The 16,634-nt window shown below is 39.0% G+C and overlaps 1 protein-coding gene across 4 annotated transcripts in view; it reads left to right on the forward strand.

Annotated features, from left to right (window-relative positions):
• The window catches only part of LOC127574359 (protein EFR3 homolog A-like), a 110,408-nt gene that overhangs the window by 45,510 nt on the left and 48,264 nt on the right, over nt 1-16,634 (forward strand). For all 4 annotated transcript variants that reach the window (XM_052023307.1, XM_052023306.1, XM_052023309.1 and 1 more), the window contains 2 exons: nt 5,010-5,159; nt 9,572-9,709. In XM_052023307.1, the coding sequence (XP_051879267.1) occupies nt 5,010-5,159; nt 9,572-9,709 (288 nt within the window). The remainder of the gene's footprint in view (nt 1-5,009; nt 5,160-9,571; nt 9,710-16,634) is intronic.

Raw genomic sequence — 16,634 nt, forward strand, 5'->3', positions numbered from 1 at the left:
CTGCTCTACAATAACATGGTGTAACTTCTTTTGGCAGCACCTCCCAAGCTCGTGATCAATTGCATGGAAAAGGTAATGTAGAAGCATCATGATGCTATAATTGTGCTGCACCCCACCCTGACTTGAAAATGTTCCTTCATCTTCACCGAGTCAAAATTTGGGATTTTCTGCATTAAATACAAACGTGAAGCATATTTTCACCAAGCTGACTGCAGTGATTAACGATAACAGCACACTGCTGTGGGATGGCAGGGAATAATGACATGTCCATGGCATGGCCCTTGCCTATGGCACTCAGATCTGTAACTTTTAACCCCTTGGAGTACTGTTAAATACTCAAAATATTCTTAATTAGCCTGTATTTTGAACCCGAGTTTGCTGGATGACTTGGGCACAACACCCTTGACATCTACGTTATCTTGCATCCCTTATAAATTTGAACATCTTTTTCTCATTTAACTTGGTGTAGTGAGGTTATTATCAACTTGAAACTCTGAAGGATGCAGAAGTGCTAGAAGAAAAATTCTACATGGGTACACTGAAGAATTGCCTGCTGCAACCAGATTTGTTTCATCACATTTATTCAGCTGAAAAAAAACTATGGTTGGTTGATTAAAAGTACTTATTATATTTTGCTTAATTGGTCAACCTTTACTTCAAATGCCATATTGATTTGAGACTAAATTAGTCTGAAAGGAATCTTGCTTACAAGATTTGTGGTGCTTTTGATATGTAATGGCAGTCTACAGTTCTGAATTTGACCAACTAAAAATGGTGACTTTTGTCATTTTCTTTGTTACAAATATTCCAATATTTGTTTGAATCTGAAAGGGGCAAAATGGGTGTTTCTTATTTTTAAAAAAGGTGATTCTACCTCAATGAAATGGGGAAAATGCCTTTCTGACACTGGACAGAAGAAAACACTGTGGTTTAGTGGCTGTAAATACAACTAAGCAGTGTGATGTGGGACATGAAGAATAAGGTGATGTACTTGATGTCGTTGTCACTGATTCCGATTGTAATGATTCTATGTGCTACTGAAGCTAGGATTCTGCAGCCAAGTGAGTGGACTGCATGCGTGCAGCAGTCTTCTCACTTAAAATTTTCCCAAACAGAATTCATTTGTAAATCTCATTCCACCAACTGTTTGTTAATCCAAACCCCTTGGCCAAAGTGCTGTGGCAAAACAAAAGGTAGAGATGACCATCTAATAAAATTGCAATTCTGTCATTTGGTGTTGTTGGGATTGGTAGTTTCTTGTGAGCAGTGGAGAAATTTGATAGAATCCCAGGCAACTGAAATTCTTTTTAAGATAATACTGCTCAAACATTTTAAGGGAGAAGTAAAGAGAAGTTGCAATATCCATTGCCTGCAGCAAGATTTGGCTAGACAGCCACAGCTGGAAGATCATATGCAGGACTGAAAAACATTAATAAAAGAAGATTCTATGCTCCAAGAATGAATATCTCCACCCTCTGTCCTGAGGGAAGAGCAGCTCTTTGGGCAACCAGCCTGCCACAATAATATTGCAGCACTAGATGAAACAAGACTGATTGGAGAAGTCCATTTGTGAGCTGGGCAGTCAATAACTTCTATGAAATGAAGCATGAGATGAAGGCAAGGTCAGTGGAATTGACTTAAAAACAGGGCAATTCTTCCTAAAACGACTTCCTGATTTCCTATTGGCCTGAATAAGCAGCTCCTGAAACTTTTGAATTTCCCCTTCAATTCCTCAAGGCATTTTATCCTAGTCAGTGCCTATGTAACAACACTAACCACAACAGCAGAAAATAATCCTCCAAGCTGCACCTCATCCTCAAGTCAACACCTGCAAGTGATAAACTCTGCTTGCTGGGAGGCTTCATTACTGAAGGTGGTAAGAGGTAGCAGTGAATTGGAAAAGTAATAGGACAACATGGAATGAGATGGATGAGCAATGTCAATCACTAATACAAGAAACGTGTAAAACAAAGGGATGTACTCTTGGTACAAACATTGGTACGTGATTGACTACTGCTAGCCAGACGTTAGAGATGGCGGAGTTACCAGAGCCATGTGTGGTGCAGTTTCTTGGAGAGGACAAAGACTGGTGTAAATAGTGTACTAAATCCCCACATAGCACAACCCACCTCCCTCCCTCCCTCTCCCCCCCCCCCCCACATTAATTTAAGCCTAATAAAGATCAAGTACATTGGTATCAATACAGTTTATTACGAGTTACTGATATCAACTCCTCACTTATGACCTAACAGGAAAATGGACTTGGTTCAAAGATAGTTATTAATACAGCTAAATTAGTGCTGGGGTCCACTTATTATATCAGGATTAGTTTGATGAGAATGATGAGATTTTTGTACTCAAACAATGGGCAGAAAGCATATGTTGAATGCCAGAATGATCTTGAAGTTCAAGATTTTAGAAGTTCGAGCAGCCAGTAAGCAAGGTACAATCAGCTTTGAGGAAAATGCAAGACACATGGCAGGAGAAGAAAGCCGGAGAGATTTTGCATTACAGGTTCTCCCCAGCCTACGAATGCCTGATTTATGTGGAGCCCGTACATATGAGTGAGTGTTTGGGAGACAAATGGTACGGATTTGCTGTGGGCCTACAGACACCTTCTGCTGCCTGGGAATTTGGTTCGCAGCTGCATTTCTGACTTGTGAACTGTTCGGGTTGTGAACAATTCATGGGAACAGAACCCTGATGTAACCTGGGGACAACCCTTTATACGGAAAACAAAGTAAAGATGTTTGACTCCTAACAATCTACAGACCATACAAATTTGTAAAACCTCCCCTCAGCAAGTTCTAACACATATGAATATTCCACTTTAATTCCTCTGAAATTCCTCAAAACTCTTCAAATCAGTTTCATGAGAATGTCCAAATTTCTATGCCACTTGCTATCTTTTTATAATCCCTTAGCCTTTGTTTAATTTGATATCTACCATAATTGGGCACAATTTCCTATTTCTTATCTATACTCTTGTACTTGGCTTCTCAGTTTTTACTCCCTCTCAATACTATGCATATTAGTTATTTTAATGATCTTGTTAGCAACATCTGTCCTGTGGCTCAAGTGCCATTTAAAGATCCAGCTCATTAATAGCTGAAAATAAGGAACTTCATGTTTCTAATTTTTAAAGCAAACAACCAAGCTTTTATTGTTCATATGTTTACCATATTAACCCTATTTTATGATCATGTTTTTACATAATTGTGTATTCTTCATTAAGTAATGCATTGTCACCTTTTGTTCACTTAACTACTCCACTGCAACATAGTTATGGCTATGGGAAAAGTCGTATAATGTGGCACCCTTTAGCCTGTGTTGGCCTAGCAAATTTTATGGACTATTGGATGTTACTCCTATTAATACCCAAACATGCTCTTATTTCATTCCTTTATGTTACACAGTAATTATATTTTTTCCAGTGGGATGGGAAATGTATCAGCATTCCTGAGCACTGGCTACAAACCTAGCCACTATCCTGACCTCTGGTGTTCCAAAACCCAATCCTGGCTCAGACTACATACCCAACCCACTGTCTGGAACTCCAGCTCGCATTCTGGTCTAACCGGTGCACCTGATGCCAAACAACCAAGATTTCTGAATAATCTGATGCTAGATAACCAAACATTTACTGTTTGATCGTTTATGATTTAAAAATTATTCTCTAATTATCCACACTACTATCACAATAACTTATAAATGTAATTTTTAATACAGCATATGACTTTTTAAAGATATGTTTGTGTTTAGATTATTGTGGAGGCTCCACTGATTTAAGATTTAATTTTTTTTTAAAAGAGAATGCAATCAAATTAGAGTTTTGTTAATGGATAGGAAGTACTGTAATATTTAAGCATGATTTTAAGATTGAATATTTGTAAACAGCTAGGGGGTCAGTGTTTGGATGACTGCCTGTCTTTTTTTTCCACTTGTTTTTTATTCTGTCTCAAATAATTGATTATAAACTTGTCAGGAAAGCCTGAAATTTCAATGTGCAGACACAAATAAGGAATAGAACTGACTGAAGGTGACTTGTAAAGAATACAAAGCAAATTAATTGATAGGGCAGATGACGCTAACCAAAACTTAATGCAAAATAATAAGGTGACTTTTTTTGAGTAAATATGTAATACACTTAATAGTTTTTAAAGGAGTAGAAAAACCAGAGTTTTGCTTCAAGGCATGTAAGAGAATTATGATATGTTCTGGAAAAGTATGGCATCTTGGATTTTATAATTAGGGGGCACAGAGTATAAAAAAGGCAATGGCAAACTTATCTGTCTTTGTTAATGTCTTGTTTAAAATATTCTGTCCAATCTTGGGCATTCTTCTATATCAATCCAAATAGCAGAGGTGAAAGATTAAGAGGTTTGATAAATGTAGAATAAATTGTCTACCAAGGGAGACGTAGTAAAAGCTCTTAATAAGTACAGTTGTTGGATGTGTTGTTTCTGGAAAGGCATTCTGATAGAATTCAGCTTTTTCCTTGAAAAAGAGCTCTTGGGAAATGTGAAAAATAAAAGTAAATGGGACCAAAGGGTTGCTTTTAGAAGGGAGCACAGATATTATGGCCCCTTCGTGTATTGCAAAACTCTGATTATGAACTTCTCCAGTGGTCAAAATGTGGTGAGATCTATATTTTGACTATGGTTCACTAAATTAACTTTACAGTAAAGTAGATGTAGAATTTAAAAACCTAGGAAATTCAGATTTAAATTTAAACTCAAATTTAAAAGCCTGGTAAGCTGCTTTTTTTTTTACTTTTTGAAGAAAAACATGAATAGATTGTAAGAAATTGTAAGAAAAGCATGAATAAAATGGTCAAAAATGTGTGTACAAGCTTGGTTTTGCTTTTAATTAGCATTAGAAGTATATGAATTTGAAGTCTCATTTTTGTAATGATCTATATAAGTAATGATCTATATAACCTTTGATACAGATTTGAAACCTAAAATGGATGATCAATGAAAAGATAAAATGTTTTGTTTTGTTGACAGGATCAGGATTGCAGGCATAAAAGGTATTCAAGGAGTCGTACGGAAAACAGTGAATGATGAGCTCCAAACTATAATCTGGGAGCCTCAACACATGGATAAGATTGTTCCTTCACTTCTTTTCAACATGCAAACAACAGAGGAACTTGACAGGTTAGAATATAACAAAAGGAGAATTGAATAGAGTGCTATGAAAATCTTTGAAGTACTTTGTAGTTGCAGTTTCCCCCCCCTGCAAAGAGGAAGCAGGTTTGGTTTGTAAATTGTTACCTTTTGGTCTTATTGTATTCTAAGGTAGTTGGTGAGATGTAGGGTTCAGCTTTCTTTAATGTTTAGTGCCTGGAATTGCAGACTCTTTCTCACTGAACACCTCTAGAATGTATTATTCCATTGAAAATGGTAGTTTTGGGATTTTTGGTCCTTGCCCACCACCCTCTCCTCTGCCCCTCATTGAGATGGGATGTACAAGCAGAAGGCCCTATTGTGGCTGGATCTTGCAGGCTATGGCGTTTCCATGGTGGAACTGCCATCCTCCAGCTCCAGCTGGGTCCTGGTGCTCCATCCACTCTTCTGAGTGAGGGAATCCACTGCCAACATAAACCAACATTGGTGGAGTCTCCCAGGCTAACATCCCCGGTATTGAGTCTCCTAACTATTTTTGGTTGATAATGATAGGCAGACCAAAATAATGCAAGTCCAACACCTGACTCCAAAACAAGTCATTCTACTCGAGCTGCATAAGGGCAAGAGACTGCCTGCTGAACAGAGGAAACCCTTGGACTATTCAAAGCCTGTCTGAGGAAGTCTAACATTGCCGTTAACTCATGGGAATCCCTGGATATTAATTGCTTAAAAAAAGGAATATTTGGGATAGAACCTCTACTCCATTGGGTGCAGTGGGTTTTTTGCAGTAATCTTAGTAGTTTCATAGTTACCGTTATTGACAGAAGCTTTGCATTCCAATTTTCTTTTTAATTACTTGAATTTCAATTCTCTTGTGCTGGGATTGAAACTTGCTTCTCTGTATCAAAAGTTCAGGCCTCTGTGTATTAGTCTAGTGCTGATTACTATCACTAATATCATTTTACAAAATATGTAGGTTTTCCAATAAATGTTTCAATTTGATTTAATTATACAAAGCTGAAAACACAGTTAGAATGTGTTAGCTGAGGATCTATGAAAACTTAAAGGACGATGTTTCAATCCAATAAATTCAAAGTACATCACCAGCTTATATGCCTTCTAGCATGTGTAGTTTTTAGTGAATAATATTGGCAGTGGCAATAATCATGAGTACTGCTTGAAATTTATCTTGTAGAAATTGAGAATACCTGTGCCTGTATTACAAATGAAGAAAGTAAGTGCCTAAATGGATATATTTTAAAAATGTATGATGGTTAAAAATTATATACAGCAAGTTGCTAACAGATTAAAGTTCATTGTCAATTCCTATTTAGTGATGTTATTTTAAGCTTGTTAAGCTTTAACAAACCATACTCCTTTTGATTTTTAACTAATTTACTTTGCTACCAGAAAACTTTGTTTTTGAAATTGTTTTTTATGATGGTGATGATACTGGTCATTTCATTTTCCAATATTGAGAACGATTGTAATACTGTGGAAGTTAAATAGCTGGAATTATTCAGCCCAAGTAATATGGTTCTATTAATTGTTTTCCAGGAGTGAAATCTACTGGGTATTAATCATTTGATTTAATTGTACAGGTTTTGCATTAAGCACAATATTCTAAATGCTGGAGTATTATAAAACTGTCTTGTAATATCAGAAATACTCAGCATTTCTTAATTAGTTCTCAAAAGATGAGGTTATACCTTGGAAAGATGGGTCTATTCTTGTTCTGTGACTTTCACAACTTATCACCACCATGGTTAACTCAGCAAATGGTTTTTATTTTCAGAAAAAAGAAGTGATAGTATGAAAGTTTTGAGAAGAAATGCTGCTCAAATAGGCCATAACCACATGGATGCATTTCTGTGTTATCACTTAAAGTCCTAATATCTTTTCCTTTAAATGGAATGCAGCTTTTAAAATGAAAGGTATAGCAAATTGCTGCCATCTCTGCTATCCTCCAAAGAAAGATTAGTTAATTCTGTGTGATCCTCCATGACAAATTTCATGAAAAAGCCAGCTCTATCTGTTTCAGCATGGCATTGCCTTAAAACAGGGCTTCTTGTAATGTAAATGCATTCATTTGGGCCGATTTAGAACAAGGTCTGAGCACAAAATAACTGGAAAAATAAAGTGACTTTGGCTGAAGTCAAATATATTTGATCTATTAAGTCATCAAATTATTAAAATATTAATGCCTGAACTAGTGTTTATTTAAAGTTCTGTGCTGAGATGCATAGCTAATGTTTGAGATATAGTCCTTGTTTGAAATACAGGTTAGCATTGGATACAAGAATAGGCCCTGTCAATTTATCCTGTAGTTGATTTACTGCAGCAACCCTGTAAATTTTGGTGCCATTCCTTTTTAAATGGCTGACCTCCAGAGAACTCTTATTATCATTACTTCCAGTAGTATTAGTGATTTTTTTGTCTTGTAAATAATCTCCATTCTTGCTTACAGTGCCCATTTTACCTGATCTTGCCATAATCACAATTTTCTTGAGTTGTAGCTAGTTGGGTATTTTGGATTTGCTAACAACTATTCTGAAAGTCTATTTTAGGGTTATCTGTCCACATTACCTGCCTTTGAACATTATGTGCAGCATGAGCTTTGGTTTTCCAGATCTGAAACATACAATTTGTTCCTCTTTATAAACTTTGAATTTGGTACTTAGTAAATGAAATGTGGAGCCTGTTAACCATAGATTAGTCTGTAGATTTAATACTTTATGGAAAAACTTTTTTCTAGCTAGTAACATAATAGCAATGTTACCCCAACCAAATTTTTATCTTCCACATGAGATATGCAGTTACTGTACAACAGTTGCTTGGGGATCTGTGCTACTGGTACAACTGACCTTGCGATGTGCTCCAGAATTGGGCATTAAATATAGCAAAATAAACAATGTGGAAAAGTGCAGTCTTATTGTGGAAGTCAAAACACTTCAAGACCTAATTGAACACCCAGTAAGGGTGTTTAATTATGTCCTGAAGTATATGGACTTATATAACAGTAACAATATCTAATTTGTGCTCAAGTCCAGTCACATTTCTAGAAAATTGCTGTTTGTTAAATGAAGGGAGATGGATGCTAGTAGTATTTTGTCAATGTTACACTTGCTGCCTTTGGTTTTTGTATGTTTCATCCTAATGAGTTGGTAATTTCATCCACTGTCATATTTTCACTTTAATTCAAACTTGTGTTATAAGATCATCTCCACTGGCCTCCTTCAAACATGTTGCTGCTGGCTATTTATGATATTTGGGGAAGAGTAGTGCATACCAGTAAATAGATTTCTGAAGGGGCAAGAAGCGGCCATCAAATAGTTTCTAAATTGGCAATATTTTGCTAATATTTGCCATCGATTGGGTGTTAGGAATGCTGGGTAACATACTGTCCAGTGGCACTAGTTTTGCGAGGTTTATTTTGCAAAGTCATTTTGGGTATGCATGCCATCTGAGAAAATGGTAAACTGAAAGGAGTAGTAGTGAACAGTCTTATGGGAAAAATTTGTTCTCGCATTACCATCTGATTTTTTTTTGTTGTTGTGTGACATTTTTTCCTTTGGAGTTGCGCATACTGTTTTACCATTAAACAAAGATTAAACCACTTTGTTCAGGCATAAAATAAGGAGCAATAAGAAAATTTGGGATTAAGCAGTGAGGTAAAAAGGAGAAAACTAATGATTCCATTGATTCATTACTGTTCCTCTTGTAGAAGATGCCCAATATTTTAAGAAGAGTTATAGCAACAAACCATCAAAGCTGATTGGGTGTATGTTAAAATGGAAAGTTCTTCATTCTCCTTTGCAAGATTGAGAATATGGTGGAGTGGAACTCTTGTGATTCCACCAGAGTATGAATGATAGACCAGACAAAGAATTGAACAGATACTGAAATGAAGTAGTTTCAGTTTGCTGGCCTATTTTTTTTTGATCATGGGGTAGTGGAAGTTAGAGTAGTCAAGTACAGAGAGGGAGAACAAAGCAAAAATGTTTTTCCTTGCTCCCAACTCATTCCAATGCCCCATTGTTTTTGTTTTGGTATAAAACAGGAGAAATATTAATAACAATCTTGTGCAACTGCTGCATAATTGGGCTAAATGTATTACTTGCCATCGGGTTCATTTAGTTAATGAGCCACAATTTTCCTTTGAAACAAAGGCCAGGGATTAAGTTGTTGGATTTGCAACTCCTTAGGGAGGTTGAAAGTCCTGTACTGCAGTTTATAGCAAAATAAATGGCGTAACTGTCCTCCTGTCTTTGGTTGGTATGATGTGAAGGATTTTAAAATTTCTGGTTTATACAAGTAAAATTTAATTCTTGCTTTGCTGATTGTATCTGGTTTAAAATTAAACATTAATATTAATCCTGTGTACTAAATCACAACAATAATTTGTAAAGATATGTTTTGAATATTTTTCTTTCATTTTTCAGCAAGAACAATCCTCCATCAATACCACGAAGTGCTGATAAAGATGAGAACCCTGCTACTCTAGCAGAGAGTTGCTTTCGAGAATTGCTGGGTCGCGCAGCCTATGGTAACATGAACAATGCCATCAGACCTGTTCTAGTGTAAGTCAAATAGTGCTTGATGCAAGATGTGATGGGAGAGTACAGTATAAAACTTGAAATAGCTTTCATTTGAAAGTTAGCTTAGATTGAACAACACATTAATTTGCGTATGGGTTGTGGGCATTGGGAATGGAGCGAGATGCAGATGAGTGTGTATTTTAAGAGTTGCTCATTAAAATGGAAGGGGGTAAATTGTACAGCATCCTTATGTGGTAGGCGGTGGTCCAATTATAATTTTTTTTCAACTAGAAAAATGGAGAGGTAAGGATTTTTGTCAAGTTGGACCACCTTGGTATCACACTGTTGCAGCACAAGGGAAGAAACTGGCTGATTCGAATAGCACCTGCTATAAATAAGACCATAAAACATAGGAGCAGAATTAGGCCATTCAGCCCATCAAGTCTGCTCTGCCAATTATCATAGCTGATTTATTTTATCCCCCCTCAAACCTATTCTGCCTTCCTCCTGTAACTTTTGACACCCTTACTAATCAAGAATCTATCCACCTTCGCTTTAAGTACACCCAATGACTTGGCCTCCACAGCTGTCTGTGGGAATGAATTCCACAGATTCACCACCCTCTGGCTAAAAAAATTCCTCTTTATCTCTGTTTTAAAGGGACATACTTCTATTCTGAGACTGTGCCCTCTGGTCGTAGACTCTCTCACTACTGGAAACATCTCTCCACATCCACTCTGTCCTGGCCTTTCAATGAGATCCGCGCTCCCCCCCCCCCCCCCCCCCCCCCCCCCCCATCCTTCTAAATTCCAGTGAGTACAGGCCCAGAGCCATCAAACGCTCCTTACACGTAAACCCTTTCATCCCCGGGATCATTCTAATAAACCTCCTCTGGACCGTCTCCAATGCCAGCGCATCCTTCCTTAAATATGGGGCCCAAAACTGCTTGCAATACTCCAGATGTGGTCTGACCAATACCTTGTAAAACCTCAGCAATACATCTTTGCTTTTATATTCTAGTCCTCTCAAAATGAATGCTAACATTGCATTTGCCTTCCTTACAACCGACTCAACCTGCAAGTTAACCTTTAGGGAATCCCGTACTAGGACTCCCAAGTCTTAAATTTCTGAATTTGCTCCCCGTTTAGAAAATAGTCTATGCCTTTGTTCCTTGTACCAAAGTGTATAACCAAACACTTCCCTATGCTATATTCCATCTGCCACTTCTTTGCCCATCCTTTCAACCTATCCAAGTCGTTCTGCAGACTCCTTGCTTCGTTAACACTATCTGCCCCTCCACCTATCTTTGTATCATCTGCAAATTTGGCCACAAAGCCCTCAATTCGATCATCCAGATCATAAACATGTAACGTGAAAAGTAGCGGACCCAACACTGACCCCTGCAGAGCACCACTAGTCACTGGCAGCCAACCAGAAAAGGCCCCCTCTATTCCTACTCTTTGCCTTCTGCCAGTCAGCCAATCTTCTATCCATGCTAGTACCTTCCCTTTAATACCACCGGTATTATCATGTCATGTCATTATCTTGTCATGTGCGGCACCTTGTCCAAGGTCTTCTGAAAATCCAAGTAAGCAACATCCACTGACTCTCTTTTATCTATTCTGCCTGTTACTTTCTCAAAGAATTCCAACAGATTTGTCAGGCAAGATCTCCCCTTAAGGAAACCATGCTGACTTTAGCCTATTTTATTATGTGCTTCCAAGTACCCTGAAACCTCATCCTTAATAATGGACTCTAACATCTTACCAAGTACTGAAGTCAGGCTAACTGGCCTATTATTTCCTGTCTTTTACCTCCCTCCCTTCTTTAAAAAGTGGAGTGATATTTGTGATTTTTCCAGTCCTTTGGAATCCTTCCTAACTCTGGTGATTCTTGAAAGATCACTACTAATGCCTCCACAATCTCTTCAGCTACGTCCTTTCAGAACCCTAGGGTGTAGTCCATCTGGTCCAGGTGACTTAATACCTTCAGACCTTTCAGCTTCCCAAGCACTTTCTTAGTAATAACGACTACACTCACTTCTGCCCCCTGACTCTCTCCAATTTTTGGCATGTTGCTGGTGTCTTCCACAGAGAAGACTGATGCAAAATACTTATTCAGTTCGTCCGCCATTTCTTTGTTTCTCATTACTACCTCTCCGGCATAATTTTCCAGCAGTCCGGTGTCCACTCTTGCCCCTCTTTTACTCATAATCTGAAAAAACTTTTGGTAACCTTTTATATTATTGGCTAGCTTACCTTCATGTTTCATCTTTTCTCCCCTTATTGCTTTCTTAGTTGCCTTCTGTTGGTTTTTAAGAGCTTCCCAATCCTCTAGCTTCCCGCTAATGTTTGCAATATTGTATGCCCTCTTTTGCTTTTATGCTGTCTTTGACTTCCCTTGTCAGCCACAGTTGCCTCATCCTCCCTTTAGGATGCTGCTGCTTTGGGATGAACTGATCCTGCGTCTTCCAAATTACTCCTGGTAACTGCTGCCATTGCTGCTCTACCGTCATCCCTGCTAGGGTCCCTTTCCAATCAACTTTGGCCAGCTCCTCTCTCGTGCCTCTGCAGTTAACTTTTACTCAACTGTAATACCAATACATCCAATTTTAGCTTCTCCCTCTCAAACTGCAGGGTGAATTCTATGGTATTATTATCGTTGCCTCTTCAGGGTTCCTTTACCTTAAGCTCCCTAATCAAATCTGGTTCATTGCACAACACCAAACCCAGAATTGCCTTTTCCCTAGTGGGCTCAACCATAAACTGCTCTAAAAAGCCCTCTCATAACCATTCTACAAATTGCTTCTCTTGGGATCTAATGCCAACATGATTTTCCCAATCTCCCTGCATATCGAAATCCCCCATGACCACCATAACATTGTCCTCCTTGCATGCCTTTTCTAGCTCCTGTTGTAATTTGTACCACACATCCTGGCGACTATTCAGAGGCACAAATAGATGCGACACAAGTTGTGCTGAGGCAATGTGAATGTTGGTGGGTCAGAGCCTCACTAGGTTTTTGACTGACCATTAAACAATCACTAAATAAAAGTACCTGTACCTAGAAATTGGACTTCACCCTCTTGGTGCATTAGATATGCCATATATAACATAAATACTCATGGATTTTCCCAAAAATTGTAAAATTGGACAAAGAATCATAGAAACGTACAGCACAGAAGCCAGCCCTTTGAGCCAACCTCATCCACAACGACCATAGTTCCTATCTATGCTAATGCTTTTTGTCTGCATCACATTAAGCCTGAATCCCCCTACACCTTTCCTATCTAATTACCTATCCAAACTCTTTAAACATCATTACTGCATCTGCTTCCACCACCTCCTCTGGCAGTTCATTCACCACCCTCTGTGTGAACTTATCCCTCAGATCTCTTAAACTCCTGCCCTTTCACCTTAAACCTGTGCCCTTTCATTCTAGACTCCCTACCCTGGAAAAAGTTTCTGACCATCTGTCCTATCTATGCACCTCATCATTTTATAAAGCTCTATAAAGTCACCCCTCAGCCTTCTATGTTCCAGTGAGAATAAACCAGCCTCTCCAAACTCTAATTATAACTCCAGCCCTTCATTCCTGGTGAATCTCTTCTGCACTCTTCTCTCTTGCTACCACATCCTTCCTGCAACATGTCCAAACTTTTGTACTCAATGCCTCAGCCTGTGAAGGCAAGTATATCAAATGCAGTTTTCACCTCCCTATTACCCTGTGTTGCCACTTTCAGGGAGCTATGAACTTATACCCTTGGGTCTCTCTCTGCATCAGTTCTCAATGTCTCTGCCATTTGCAGTACATATCCTACCAGAATTTGACCTCTCAAAGTGCCTTGCTCTTGTCTGGCTTAAATTCCATCTGCCACCATTCTGCCCAACTTTCCAGTTGATCTGTGTCCTGCTGTATCTTTAGATGGTCTTCACTGTCTACTACTCCAATTTTTGGAGTCTGTAAACTTATTAATCAGACCACTTACATTCTCATCCAATATTACAAACAACAAAGATCCCAGCACCTTGCACTGCACCACTTGTAACAGATTTCCATTCAGGAAAACACCCATTCACCACTACCCTCTGCCTCCTATCACCCAACCAATTTTGGATCCAATTTGCCAGTGTCTCAAATCCTGTCTTCTAGACCAGCCTACCATGATGTCCTTCTCAAAAACCTTAGTGGTCCATATAAACCATACCTACTGCTGTCGTCTTCAATTTTCTTCATTACCTCCTTGGAAAAACTCCGTCAGATTTGTGAGACATGATCTCCTGTGCACAAAACCATGCTGAATTGTTAAAAGCAGTAATATGACTCATTGCCCACAAAATGCTGAAGCAGAACCTGTGCGGTACATTTTGAGAGCTGTATGCAGAATTTGCAGTTGCTATGTTGTTGATGTGCTGATCACTGGAAAATAAGTCGTAGCTTGCAGCCATGACACAATAATGGAAAAGACTGCCATGGAGGTGACAGAAAACATAAAGGAAAAAAGTGTCCTCCTGTGTATTTGTACACTCCCAGCACGATGGGCTGGCCCACTTGATTCCTGAGCCATTAGTGGCTTTGGTCCACTCCAAAGTCTGGGCTGATGAAAGGGATAGTGATTGCAGCATGAAGCTTAGAATTTACTTGCACAGAGATGAAGTGATCAGTGGAAGGAACACCACAGAATCATTTTCCATTATCTTGACTACTTAAAGCAGATGCTACAAATGCTGTTTGCAACGTGTTACAGTGACAACCCTTTAATTGCCACCTTATTCTTAATTCCTGTGGTTGACAAGGGTCTGGTTAAAGTAAAGGGTGTAGACGTCAGGTAAAGGCAGCTGGGATTAAGCGAGTCCCTTGAGGAATATAGGGGATGTAAGAGTACACCTGAGAAGAAAATAGGGCAAAAAGGGACCATGAGATATCCCTGGCAGACAAAATAAAAAAGAATTCTAAAAGATTCTACTTATCAAGAGTAAAAGGATAGCTGGGGAGAGTGTAGGCCCCTTAAGGATCAGTGTGGTGATCTGTGTGGAGTCACAGGAAATGGGTGAGGTCTAACTGAATACTTGTCTGTATTTACTGTGGAGGAGAACGTGAAAGCTAGTGAATTCTGGAGAAGGAACAATGATATCTTGGAGCATATCAGTATTACGAAGGAAGAGGTGTTGAAGGTTTTGAAACTCATAAAGGTGGATAAATCCCTGGGGCCTGAACAGATGCATCCTGGGATGTATGGGAAACAAGGGAGGAGATCACTGGGGTCCTGGCAGAGATTTCTTTATCTTTGTTAGCCACAGGCTAGGTACTGCAAAACTGGAGGATAGCTAATATCGTATCTTTATTTAAGAAACCAAGGAATTGCAGGCTGGTGAACCATGCATCATTGATAGGAAAGTAATTGGAAGGGATTCAGAGAGACAGAATTTATTTGCATTAGGAAAAGCAAGGACTGATTAGGGATAGACAGCATAGCTTTGTACATGGAAAATCGTATCTCTCAAATTTGAATGTTTTGAGGAGGTGACCAAGAGGATTGCTGAGGACGGGGCCACGGACGTTGTCTACTTGGAATTTACCAAGGTCTTTGACAAAGTCCCACATTATAGGCTGGTCTGGAAGGTTAGGTGGGATTCTAGGTGAGCTAGCCAAAATTAGCTTGGTGATAGGAGGTAGAGTGTGGTAGCAGAGGATTAATTTTCAGACTGGAGGCCTGTGACCAGTGGTGTGCGTCGGAGGTCAGTGCTGGGTCCTCTGTTTGTCATGTATATTAATAATTTGGATGAGAATAGTGATGATATAAGCAAGTCTGCAGATGACACCAAAATTGCTGGTATAGTGGACAGTGAAGAAGATTGTCTGAGGTTAAAACAGGATATAGATCCAGTCGGAGAGTGGGTAAGAGAATGGCAGATGGAATTTAGCTCAGACAAGTGCAAAGTGATGCATTTTGGGAAGTTAAGCTGGAGCAGGGCATAGACAGTGAATGTTAGGGCCCTGGGGAGCATTGTTGAACAGAAAGACCTTGAGATACAAGGATATGGTTCCCTGAAAGTGGCAACGTGGGTAGACGGGTACACAGGTGGTGAAGGTGGTTTATAACATGCTTGCCTTCATTGGCCAAGGTATTAAGTACACGAGTTAAGATGTCATGTTACAGTTGTGTAAAGTGTTGGCTGCACTTGAAAGTAAAGTGTGCAGTTCTGGTCACTGCACTACAGGAAAGATGTGATTAAGTTAGAGAGAGTGCAGAAAAGACTCACAAGGATATTACCTGGATTGGATCACTTGAGTTATGAGGATAGGTTGGGTCATTTTCCCCCAGAGTGAAGGAGGCTGAAAGGCAGCATAGTAGTAGATTGTAAAATTATGAGAGGCATAGAGAGTATGTAGCCTGTCTGTTTCCCATAATAGTAGTGTCTAAAACTAGAGGGCATAGGTTTAATGTAAGAGGGAGGGGGTTTAACGGGGATTATTTGGTATCTGGAATGAGCTGCTGAGGAAATGGCTGAGGTAGCAACAGTAAAACATTTAAAAGGCATCTGGACAGGTACTTGGATGAGCAAAGCGTGGAGTAGAATGGAATTAATACAGGCAAATGGAGATATTGTTCCTTAACTCTGCCATTATGATCACCTCTTTCATATTGGTATAGATGGGCATGATGGTCAGCATAGACACAGTGGGCTGAAGGGCCTGTTTCTATGCTGTACAACTCTATTTATGACTCCAGTTCATCTATCTAGCTGGTAAGATTTTTTTTCTCTTTCCTGGGATTATTTAATGTACCTTTCTCTTTAACTACGAAAGGATCAGATTTTCTTTAAACTTTACTTCATTAGCTGATTTGAAAGTAGCAGCCAATTAAAAAAGGAACAATGAGAAGACAGATGACATTTAACTTGTCCCACAGCTTGCTCAAACCTTTAACAAGGTAACTAGAGCTGGCGCTTTAATCTGCAGGATG

This window comes from Pristis pectinata, chromosome 9 (genome assembly GCF_009764475.1).
Source record: "Pristis pectinata isolate sPriPec2 chromosome 9, sPriPec2.1.pri, whole genome shotgun sequence".
Classification (NCBI taxonomy): Eukaryota; Metazoa; Chordata; class Chondrichthyes; order Rhinopristiformes; family Pristidae; genus Pristis; species Pristis pectinata.